The sequence below is a fragment of the Python bivittatus genome, unplaced genomic scaffold (genome assembly GCF_059951505.1).
Source record: "Python bivittatus isolate LINGU-HERP-01145 unplaced genomic scaffold, Pbiv_v1 ctg000020_np1212, whole genome shotgun sequence".
In the NCBI taxonomy this organism is placed as follows: domain Eukaryota; kingdom Metazoa; phylum Chordata; class Lepidosauria; order Squamata; family Pythonidae; genus Python; species Python bivittatus.
The window spans coordinates 49,799,805-49,812,156 of NW_028277030.1; the positions used below are offsets into that span (position 1 = coordinate 49,799,805).

A 12,352-nucleotide genomic window follows, 5' to 3' on the forward strand; every position below is an offset into this window, starting at 1 on the left:
TATCAAGTATAGATATTTAGTATTACTTTTATTATCTCTTGAAAACCAGTGTGGATGATTATCAAAAAATTCATTTGGAAGTCCGCTATGTTGAATGAAATCATGAAGAGATTGGCCTAGTTTAGCATTAAAATCACCAAGTAAACTAATTATGGCTTGGGTATGGCAAAGTAATTATTTCTTCCAATATTGTTTCTAAATGTATCCAATAGTCAGAATTCTAATAAGAGGATGTATTTGGGGGAATATAAACATTTACCAGCGTAAGCTCAAAATCTTTATATCTGAATTTCATAGCCAGTATATGAGGCAGATTATCCTCATTATATAATTTCTCACCCTGCCATTGCAATTCTTCCTTAGTAAGAATGCATAAGCCCCCTGATGGTTGCCCTTTATTCTTTAATTTTTGAGCAGGGGGATACCAGCACTGAAAACCAGGGAGTTGTACAGGGTCATCCTCTTCTCCTAACCAGGTTTCTTGTAAAGCTATTACAGGTAGTCCTTGACTTATGACAGCAACTGGGACTGGAATTTCCATCGCTAAATAATGTGGTTGTGAAGTGTGACTGCATCATTTAGCGATTGTAATCCCTGCAGTCCCGGTTGCTGTCATTAACTGAATCCCACAGTTGTTAGGCGAGGCAGTTTCCTGCCAGCTTCCCAGAACCAGGTTAGTGAGGAAGCCAGCAGGAAGTTGCAAGTCCCAGGCAGCTTGCAAACAGGCCGGCAGACAGCTAAGTGGCTGCTGTCGGGTTGGGGAGGGCGCGAGGGGTGTGCGAGGGTATGAGAGGCGTGGTGAGGCTTGGGGAGGGTGCATGGGGGTGCAAGGGAGTGCGAGGGAGGCATGGCAAGGTTCGGAGAGGGTGTGCGAGGCTATGAGGGAGGCACGGCAAGGCTCAAGGAGGTTGCACAAGTGTGTGTGGGGCTGCACAAGGGTGCAAAGGAGGTGCAGCGAGGTCCAGCAGTTACTGCTAGCGACAATAAAACTCAGTCCATCCCTCTCATTTTCTGATTGCTGGCCTTGAGGGCAAATAAGACCAGATTGAGAGCTGATAGCAGAAAGTTGCCCCAATTCAGGGCTCCTGTACGTGAAGTTGGCTTGCAGTGATGAATGGCAAGGTGTGGGATCTCCTTGGGGAGTGGGATCGGAGTTAGGGTCCATGCTGGTGACAGCTGATGGAAACATTTCTGTAGATTGTTCAGACCGGTCCTCGGGAGCCAGTTGTAATAAGTCATCAACTACAGACTAATCCTCCAAATAGTTCTGTGAGGATTGTGCTACATTGACCTGCTGAATGTTCTTTCCTTTCGTTTTGCTTTGGACTGTTTTGCTTTGTTCCTTTCGTTTTGCTTTGGACTGGAACACCTTTTTTTATTTATTGGGGATTTTGTGCTCTCAGAGGCTGGGCTTAGCAGCATTTCCACAGAGGAGCAACTAGAAGGCAGCAAGGTGTGAAGAGACTCAGTTGCAGCGTGGCTGACTGCAGCATAGATTTAACTGTTTCAAGGTTGCTTAAGATCAGCTGTCTTTCCTGTGGGGAGAGAGTGGCAAACAGCCTAGTTAAATCTTCCTCATCTTCCAGAAAGTCGTCTGAAACCTATATCTTTCCTTTAATTAAAGCTAGGACACTTCTTTCCCTGTGTTTATTCAGTTCTCACCTTGATGTTAAAGGAGTTCTCTGTTTTACAGACAGTGGATGGTTGTGATTAGGAGCTCTAGAGCTTGTGCTATCCTCCCTCGCGGGCTTGGCTCCCCTCCCAGAATTTAGCAAGGGCTGGATACACCTGTTATAAAGACACCTATTGGCAGAATGCAAAACCTCCTTAAAAAGTTCTGAAGTTTGAAAAGCACTGATGGAAAAATAAACTGCCAAAAAGTTAGCATTATCCTTTTAGATCCATGCCTGCTAGAAAGCCAGGAGATTTCTGTAAGCTCATTAGAGCATTCTTTACAACAAAGAAGTTGTGAAAGGGAGTATAATATTGCCCATCTGTTGTGCCACCTGCCCTCATTCAAAAGAGGATCAGCAGCTTGAAGCAAGATCCCGTGTCTCTGCAAAATTAGTTTCTCCTCAGTGGCTTCTTTAACTGGAAATTTTTGTACAGTGCATACAGTCCATGGGTTAGAGGTAAATTTTGAAACATATGAGTTGCTATTTGGTTGCATAACTGGTTTGGAAATATAGTTTTCCATTAAAGTCTTTAATTCATCTATTTTTTTTTATTGGCATCCAGAAGCTAATTGAATATAGCAGTGACTGTTTGAGCTGTTAAAAGGCAATTCTTAGCAACCAAATCCAGGTCTCTATTTAAATTACTCCTAGTATAAACAGCATCCTCCCCTCTATCTCCTATTAGAGCCTCATCTTCAGAGGAAGGGCAGTCATCCACTTCCCAGTTTAATGAGGAATAAGAATTATTAATGGAGGTTATAAAGGGAGAGGGAGAAGTAGAGGGAGACTTACATGCAGTGTCCTTAAGCCGCAATAAATTCTTTATCGTTGGTTGCCTAGAAGTCAATGCAGCCTTGTCTTGTTTGGGATTTTCTCTCTGCTGAATCTCTGGCTTGTACTTCCTTTGATCTTTCTTTTCAGGTTCTTTTTTGTTCCTGCTTTATAATTTTGCATCCTTGATTAGCATTTGAAATTGTGTACAATACTCTAGGATACCAGAAAATATTATTTATAATTACTAAAAAAATTAAAAATAATTTAGATGTTAATTCTAATTACTTAAAAAAATAAAAGGGAGATAAGGAGTTGAATAAAATGAAGAAAAAGACTAAAACTACTTGATTAAAACTAGATAAAAGAACTGCACTTCTGGTGAGCCACCATGGTGAACTGACATTCCTCTAGAATACAGGAACACATTGTGGCCGAAAACAGTGCTCGAATGCGGGATTTGGGCTGCCGAAATCTCTCTGGAGCAAGGAGAGATCACAAGATTATCCATATGTACTCCATACAGCTGTTTTTTTGTGAGCAGACAGCAGGAAATGCACTTTTTGTAGTTGGCTTGTGATTGGCTGGGAGTCACGGGATTTCATCGTGCTAATGTCACCTAATGGACTTCAAGTTTGACCGAGACTCATCCCTTAATCACTTTGGATTTAATTTTTTCCTCCCTTTGGCTCTTTTTTTTTTTTTTTTTTAAGATTGAGAACCTTCAGACTGGCAAGTTTTATTGAAATCACTGGGTGAGTCTCCTTCAATCCTTTAAAAAGATTAACTACAAGGTTAAAGATTTGTAACAAATTTTTTTTTGCAATATACAGCAAAATTATTGTTGTTGGCTTTAGAAAGTTTTAAATGGATTAAGGGCTCAGATAGACTGGATTTAAGACTTTTAAGCTAATTAAAAGGATCCTTTCTTGTGGGAAAATTTCCTTGTTTATACTTTGAAACTGATAAGACGACTTTGAAGGTTGGACACTAGAGGTCACCAGATGGCTATCTTAAAAGAAATGTTTGATGAATGGGTGCAGGAAGTCTTAGAGCTATTTAACTGTATAGTAGAATCAGGTGTTATTGTAGAAGAATAAGCCCATTGAATAAAACTGAAATTGACTTATAGGTGGATTTAAAAATTACAGCCTATAAGAAAGAGATGAAAATAATGGATTTACAAATAAAATTGGATAATGATTTAAAAATTAAAAAAAGATATACAGATCAGAAGAGCACCGTGGATTCTTTTCTTATATTGGATTCACAAAAGGGAATGCTGGAGCTGTCACACTGGAATTACAAAAAGGGCCTGACAAAAATGACAAGAACTTTGAGAGAAGAGACAAAGAGAGTATGAGAAAGCAGATGTTAGAACTTTCTTCAAGGAATTTAAAGATTGTTGGGAGAAAGAAGGAAGAATACAAAATTGGTTTATTTGATCAAGATTAAAATAATGGGTTGCTATTTCTGGTGATGTTTAATGGTTTTTTGATTGGGACTGGATGATGATGGTTATTTTTGGTAATGTTTAATTTAATTTTATTTTTTTTTGACTGAGACTAGACTTTGGCTATTTGAATTGAAGAGAGGAAATAGGGAGGATCTGTTTAAATAGAAATGGAGATATAAATATAAGAGAAAGGATCCAAATTGGGTGTAATATATACAGTGGGGCAAAAAAGTATTTAGTCAGCCACCAATTGTGCAAGTTCTCCCACTTAAAAAGATGAGAGAGGCCTGTAATTTTCATCATAGGTATACCTCAACTATGAGAGACAAAATGGGGGAAAAAAATCCAGAAAATCACACTGTCTGATTTTTAAAGAATTTATTTGCAAATCATGGTGGAAAATAAGTATTTGGTCACCTACAAACAAGCAAGATGTCTGGCTCTCACAGACCTGTAACTACTTCTTTAAGAGGCTCCTCTGTTCTCCACTCGTTACCTGTAGTAATGGTACCTGTTTGACCTTGTTATCAGTATAAAAGACACCTGTCCACAACCTCAAACAGTCACACTCCAAACTCCATTATGGCCAAGACCAAAGAGCTGTCGAAGGACACCAGAAACAAAATTGTAGACCTGCACCAGACTGGGAAGACTGAATCTGCAATAGGCAAGCAGCTTGGTGTGAAGAAATCAACTGTGGGAGCAATAATTAGAAAATGGAAGACATACAAGACCACTGATAATCTCCCTTGATCTGGGACTCCACGCAAAATCTCACCCTGTGGGGTCAAAATGATCACAAGAATGGTGAGCAAAAATCCCAGAACCACACGGGGGGACCTAGTGAATGACCTGCAGAGAGCTGGGACCAAAGTAACAAAGGCTACCATCAGTAACACACTATGCCGCCAGGGACTCAAATCCTGCAGTGCCAGACGTGTCCCCCTGCTTAAGCCAGTACATGTCTGGGCCTGTCTGAAGTTTGCTAGAGAGCATTTGGATGATCCAGAAGAGGATTGGGAGAATGTCATATGGTCAGATGAAACCAAAGTAGAACGTTTTGGTCTAAATTCAACTCGTGTTTGGAGGAGAGAGAATGCTGAGTTGCATCCAAAGAACACCATACCTACTGTGAAGCATGGGGGTGGAAACATCATGCTTTGGGGCTGTTTTTCTGCAAAGGGACCAGGACGACTGATCTGTGTAAAGGAAAGAATGAATGGGGCCATGTATCGTGAGATTTTGAGTGAACACCTCCTTCCATCAGCAAGGGCACTGAAGATGAAATGTGGCTGGGTCTTTCAGCATGACAGTGATCCCAAACACACCACCCTGGCAAGGAAGGAGTGGCTTCGTAAGAAGCATTTCAAGGTCCTGGAGTGGCCTAGCCAGTCTCCAGATCTCAACCCCATGAAAAACCTTTGGAGGGAGTTGAAAGTCTGTGTTGCCCAGCGACAGCCCCAAAACATCACTGCTCTAGAGGAGATCTGCCTGGAGGAATGGGCCAAAATACCAGCAACAGTGTGTGAAAACCTTGTGAAGACTTACAGAAAACGTTTGACCTCTGTCATTGCCAACAAAGGATATATAACAAAGTATTGAGATGAACTTTTGATATTGACCAAATACTTATTTTCCACCATGATTTGCAAATAAATTCTTTAAAAATCAGACAATGTGATTTTCTGGATTTTTTCCCCCATTTTGTCTCTCATAGTTGAGGTATACCTATGATGAAAATTACAGGCCTCTCTCATCTTTTTAAGTGGGAGAACTTGCACAATTGGTGGCTGACTAAATACTTTTTTGCCCCACTGTATTGTTTGTAATATTTATGTTGTTATTGTTACTGATAACCCTTACTGGACTTTTGCTGATTAATACGGAGAGACAAGAGTTTAGAGATGGGCTTATAGAGAATGGGGTGAGGTATGGAATGAAGAAGTGTTCAGTTGTATTTTAAGAGAGAGTGATAAGTTGTCAATGCTGATTATATTTGCTGGGGATGAAGGGGGAAGTTTCTTGTTATATCTTTTTCTTTCTTTTCTTTTTTCTTTTTCTGCAATTTTTAAATTTTTATTTTTTTAATGTAACTGTACTATATAGTTGTATTAGTTTTATCTGTGTAATATAAACTTTAATAAAATTATTGAAAAAAAGGCTAGATAAAAGAACTAAAATTAATAGAAAATCAGGAACTCATTAAAGAGCTGTCACTCTGTGGCCATCTTGAGTGGGAGTCCCATTATCCATCAATAGTTATTTGATAGAACCAATTCACCCAGATTCTCCCAACCATTGGCAGAAAGAAAAGACATACATGAAGTAGCAGTACTGGAATAATGGAGGGCACCAGACAGAAGAAGGCTGTCCTGAATAGATTCTTGGGAGAGAGATTTGGAAAGATTCCATGATTTTGAACTCTGTTTATATTGGGAGGAAGGAGAATGAGTTTTTTAAAATTATAAGCTTCTATCAACTGATAAAAGTTGTACACTACTGTTTCTCTTATAAGAAATATAATGGGGAAAAAGTGTGAGACTTACAATACATATGACTGATTTTCATACATGATAACCTACACTTATGTTTCCTCCCCCCCTCCCCGCAAATGTTTTCCAAGTTGGAAAAGCATTCTACAAAATTTGAGAATTAGATTACCAGCTGGTCTTTTATTAAACTCACAAGATGATCAAGAAAGTGTTTATGAAAGTTTGAAGCAGAGACAAAGGAAACAGAGTTATTATTATAATCAAGGGGGTTAGAACATTGCCTCCTTTGAATGTGGGAGATCATGTTAAACAACATGGGAAGTGGAAACCTGCCCAAATTGTAGAAAAACATAAGATTCCTTGATCTGACAATATATGCTGCTAAAAGAACAATTTCTAGAAGGAATCTAAGGAATGACATGAGGTCTTGTGTTATCTCTAATTTTCTGGTAGTCACTCATCCTTAATGCCTAATGCCCTCCTAGTCAACCAAGATTGATCATGTGCTGCCACCTGCTGTGACTAAAAACAAGTAAACCACATTATGACTTAGCAGAGTGTGTAAACAAGCCTGTGACTATTACATACTAGAATATATATTTGCTTTCTATCCATAGGCTGAATATATTTCATAGTTACTTAGTATGTTCTCCCCATGAGAAGAGATATATCGATGTGTGTAATATAGCTGTATTAAATAGAAACTACTGAATACTTCACTGCCTCTCTTTACAGGGTGATCAAACAGCTTTGCACCGAGCGACTGTTGTAGGAAACACAGATGTCATCTCAGCTCTTATCCATGAAGGGTGTGCGCTGGACAGGCAAGATAAGGTAACATGACCATGGCCAAGGAGAGTAATTCAAACAACGTGTGCTGCCATCAGCCTTTGAAAAATTATTAAATTCAGTCCATTTGATAATGTTTGTATTAATAATCACAAAAAGGAAACGTGAGTAATTATTTAAGTTTTAGGTGACATTTTGCAAAAGTTTCCCAGTTCAGTGGTTTTCTTATTATTTGGGTTTTCTGAGATTATTACTGTATTCCACTAAAAAGCCTGCTAAAGCTAGTGCAGAGATGATAATTAAATATTGAGCAGGGTTATGAGGAATTGGCAGAGCATATTTTCTGCCCTACATCTTACTTACTTCCTCCTTGCTTTAACCAGCATTAAATATTAAATTGACAATGTTTATCATTGTTAAAGCAAACCAGGATTCACTCTGTTTCAAACCCTGAATCTGAATTCTGATTTGGAGTGAATTCTGCCTAGCAGTAACTAAGGTAAGCATTGGTGATGATACAACTATTGAGATATATTGAAGAAAATGGGAATTTATCTGTGAAGGAGGAAGAAAATTACACTTGAATATGAAACCTTCGCAGTCTACTTATAATCCTTGGAAGGCAGTTGCTCAATACTAGAACATCTGCATGACCTGCAGAATATAAAGATTCAATTTCTAGCATCTCCAGTTAGTGCTGTGAAACCCTGGAAAAACTGGGTTTGTCACTGTAGGCCGGAGTAGGGATCTGTCGCCACTTCGGACCTCAAGCCCTCTGTTTGTGGCTTCTGGAGCTCCCCAAGATTGTGTCATCAAATTTTAGTAGCATGTTGCCAAATTTGGTGGTCCAGTAGTAAGGCTTTCTTTAAAAAGCAAATAACAAGCAAAATATATGTGCTAAGCTTCCACTAAGAGGAGGAGGAGAATAGTAGTAGTAATAGTAGTAGTTGTAATAATAAAATAATAGGCACCTTGGGTGCAATCCCAAAACATTTGGAGTACCATTTGAAGAGCATCAGCATTGACAAAATCACCATCAGTCAGTTGCAAAAGGCAGCTTTACTTGGACCAGCTTACATCCTGCAACAATACATTTAACACCATCAAACAACATCTGCCTTTCCCAGGTCCTTGGGAAGACTCAGTCAGTGGATAAAAATGCCAAATCCAGTCTAAACAACTGGCTGACTGTGCGACCGACGATAATTATAGCAGGGAGTAATGTGGTTCAATTGCCCAGTCTCTAGGGTAGAAAGCTTAGAATGGTTCCTATACTATAACAAGGTTTGACAAGAGGCATTCCTTTGGTGGTGGTGCCAAATGGATGTAAAGTGCCATTCTAACATTAGATGATCTTATTCTTTCTCTAAAATTGCTGTTTTTCTGTTTTGCTCTCCAGGATGGGAACACAGCTCTTCATGAAGCCTCTTGGCATGGGTTCAGTCAATCAGCCAAACTGCTTGTTAAAGCAGGAGCTAATGTTCTTGCCAGGAACAAGGTGAGCTGCACACCGAAAAGAGCTTTCAACTCCTGTGCTTTGACAAAAGACACACAATAAATAAAACATCAGCTTTTCCTTATCAGTTGCTTCTGGCAGTGACATTTCTTGAGAAGTGGTAGTGCATTTCTCAGCAAGACCTCTTTTGCTTTAATTGGCTGTGCCTCAGTGGTTCCTCATGAAGATGTTTCTGTGTTGGAAATGGAGTATCTTGACAGCTGATGCAGTTACATTTGATTTTGGCTGAAAAGCCTTTTAGCATTGCAGTCAAGGTAGGGAAGGTTCATTCTGATTGGAATGTGAATTGGGGCAACAAGGAAATAGTGAAAACGCACAAATAAATTTATCAGAAACAGGGAAATCAAGCACAAAAGTAGAAAAGCAAAGGAGACTTGGCTTGATTAAGGTCCTTCCAGATGGAGCATTATCATCACTGCTTGTGATTGTTCTTCTGTTGTTCAACTAAAAGTGGAGTTCCCACTGATTATTGATACTTGAGGAGTCCCATGGTTTTGTTTATGTTCATCTTGTGGTGTTGTATGTAATTTCACAGAGCAGGAAGTATTGTTTTTTCACCTTTCCTCAACCCTTATTGTCAGCATACAACTATCCTCCCTTTGAAGCAAGTGCTTTTTTGGAGCCCAGGAAAATAGAAGCTTCTTGTTATATGGGACATTGGTGTCCAATCTTATTATTGGGACATTGATTGGAAATGGGCTGCTTCTGCTGATAAAATCTTGAAAATGTTTCCTATGCCATAAATAGAGGGAAAAGCATCCATATCTATACTTGCTAACAGTTATAATATGTAGTATGAAATTTAAGTACCTGTATTCCATTATATTTTATCTTATCAAATCAGTTGATAAAGATAAATGAAGACTCAAAATGTAAAAGCAAATCTGAAAATTAACAGTTGTTGGCACTGTTGTAATTAACATCTGACAGTGTGTTGTCCCCTATAATGTTCTTCCTCAATTCCTTATTTCTGGATTCTGATCCAGTTCTGATCCTGATTTCTGGGTGTTATCTTAGGGGGACAAAAAATTGCATCTTCTTAAACATTGGGTCTAACTTTATTGCATTCTTTCATGCCTATGCTACAGACTTTTTTTTGCATAGAGACCAGACATAATAAAAGAAAATGTGTGTATACATACAAACCATACTATTCCCTTTTGGCGTTAGCAACTTTTTGCAGAGTACAGAAAAGAAGTAAAAAATAGTAAGACAAAAAGTAGATTATGAAATAATGAAATATAACTAAATCTAGTTTGCATCAACACCATTCATTCTCTCTCTCCATCCTTGAAAGTCATCCTTGCTGCCACCACATCTGTACATCATTTCATACCTTGTTGTTTGTTCTTTAAACTTCTTACCTCTTTATGAGAATTTCTCCAGCTCCATGCAACCATGACTTTCCTGTCTCCCCCTGACCTGTTCACCCTTGCTTCATGTATTTGTTCTGTGGTTCAACCTACATTTCATTCATTTTCTCTGTATGACCACACCACTGGAATCTGTTCATTCTGTTTTGTATTCAGGCCACATTCATTCATCACCTGTTCATTCTTTACCCTAGTTCTTACTTTACCACACAAAGTAAGAATCCCATTCCTTCAGCCTTCAGCATCCATTCTGACATATTCAGTCCTCACTTCTGTATAAACAAAGTTTGTAGAAGCATCCTCTAGTATATAGCCATTTTTACTAACATTCACTGCATCATACGATTTATGTAATCTCAGCAACAACACAGCATTGTGTGTGTTCAACCAACACACCTCCAGTTAACACCCCAAACAGTCCTTATACATTAAACAACCACATCCTTGTCTTATTTCCTGCTCATTGTTGAGCCATTTACTAGAAAAAAGTTTTTTTTTAAAGCAAATGCTAACTAAGCAGCATTCATACTCGTTCTTTCATCTCCAAATGGGACCGTTACTTTTTTTGAATTCCATACTTATTTTCCTAAAGATGACTAGTGTGTTCCTCTCCTTCTTTCTTAAGGCAGGTAACACTCCACTGCATTTGGCTTGCCAAAACAGTCATTCTGAAAGTGTGAAAGTTCTACTGCTTGGAGGCTCTCGGACAGATATCAAAAACAATGTGAGTGTTACCAGATATACTGACTGTTTAGGATGTAGATGTTTCAGAATCTGCACCGAGTGACTGTATTATGATCTGTTTATTGTTCCATTATCTGCGTAACTGCAAGTATGTTGATATTAAAATCATGTTGTTCTGTAGCATTCAAATATGCATTTGAGAGTTTAATGGATCCACGCCAAAAGAACATATACCGGTATGAGCTTATTCTTTTGGAACAAGCATCACAAATGAATCATCAATTGAACGGAGTCAAATAACACATTTTGTTTCAGTTGTGGATTGGCTGGAGGTTTAAAGGGAGATAGTTCTGCTTGGTATGCTGAGAATAAAATGAGCACTTGCAACTAAAGGTCTCAGGTGGCTCATCTGGGATTAGTAGAATATAAGAAAAATACTGCTATCATAACACCGCAGCTACCAACTTAATGGGCTACTGATATCTGAGGATAAGAACTATCAACTCCCATCCTTGTCATTAGCTGGATGGCTAGCTAATGTAATATCATTATTCTGTGTGTGTTGGTTCAGATCTTCCCAGGGAATGTGTACATATGTGCTTTAAGATGGGATATCACATTAGCTGAAGCTTTTTTACTGGGTTTGCTTAGCTCCTCCCCTTTATTTTTAGGCAGGAGACACCTGTTTGCATGTTGCAGCTCGTTACAATCACTTACCCATCATTAGGGTGCTCCTCACTGCTTTCTGTTCCATCCATGAAAAGAATCAGGTCAGTGCATGTACTTTAATGCCCCTGTGCTTCATTTGCTGTCAGCTTTTCACATGTATGCTAGTTTCTAGAGCTGGAATGAGGTTGCAGTAATCATTGTGTTCTGGATCTTGAAAGCAATTGAACTAAGTATTTATTAGGAGCTTATTGTTATATCCAGTATATTCTTTTGGTGTTCAGAGTGGCCTTGAAGAAATGGGGCATCTTCTGTTGGCAATGTTGGAAGTTGTCATGGCATTTACACTTTAAAAGGAACTTTTCTGTCATGTAAAATAAAAAAACAACAACAATATAGTAACATCTCAATTTTATGGACTGTCATTCTGCAGACTTTGAATGCAGTAGAAAAAAAAATCTGATTTTGGATTTCATGCCCAAATAACAGGAAAGTCTATTGTTTGGTGGATGCCCCAATTTACATAGATTTTGTAATTTGCAATGTATGAAACCATACTAATTTTAAAAGTTTTATATGAATTGTGGTATATTTTATGAACATTATACACCATTTACGTAAAATTGGATGTAATAAGCTTTAACAGGCACCCCTTTTCCCCAGCTGATCTGTTACATCAGGATTTTACTATGGGGATTTCAGATAATTAGAAGATAACCCAATAACTTGAATTATTTCTAGTCATGCAGTTTTGCTTTCAAAGTACCAAGTAATTAGGTACAATTCTTGCTATGCCTTTTGGTGAGAATATTATAGAAACAAAGGTTGGCATGTGAAAAAATAACCCTGCCAAGATGGCATATGAAGACGTATGAGGTTTCACTGACTATGAGACCTCATTGGCTGATATGCTGGTACTGTAATGTTAT

The 12,352-nt window shown here is 38.5% G+C and overlaps 1 protein-coding gene across 11 annotated transcripts in view; it reads left to right on the forward strand.

Annotated features, from left to right (window-relative positions):
• ANKRD6 (ankyrin repeat domain 6) overlaps positions 1-12,352 on the forward strand; it is an 87,107-nt gene that overhangs the window by 65,467 nt on the left and 9,288 nt on the right. For 10 of the 11 annotated variants that reach the window (XM_025174255.2, XM_088138461.1, XM_088138476.1 and 7 more), the window contains 4 exons: positions 7,131-7,229; positions 8,584-8,682; positions 10,699-10,797; positions 11,429-11,527. In XM_025174255.2, the coding sequence (XP_025030023.1) occupies positions 7,131-7,229; positions 8,584-8,682; positions 10,699-10,797; positions 11,429-11,527 (396 nt within the window). The remainder of the gene's footprint in view (positions 1-7,130; positions 7,230-8,583; positions 8,683-10,698; positions 10,798-11,428; positions 11,528-12,352) is intronic. The other variant, XM_088138479.1, reaches the window with a different exon arrangement.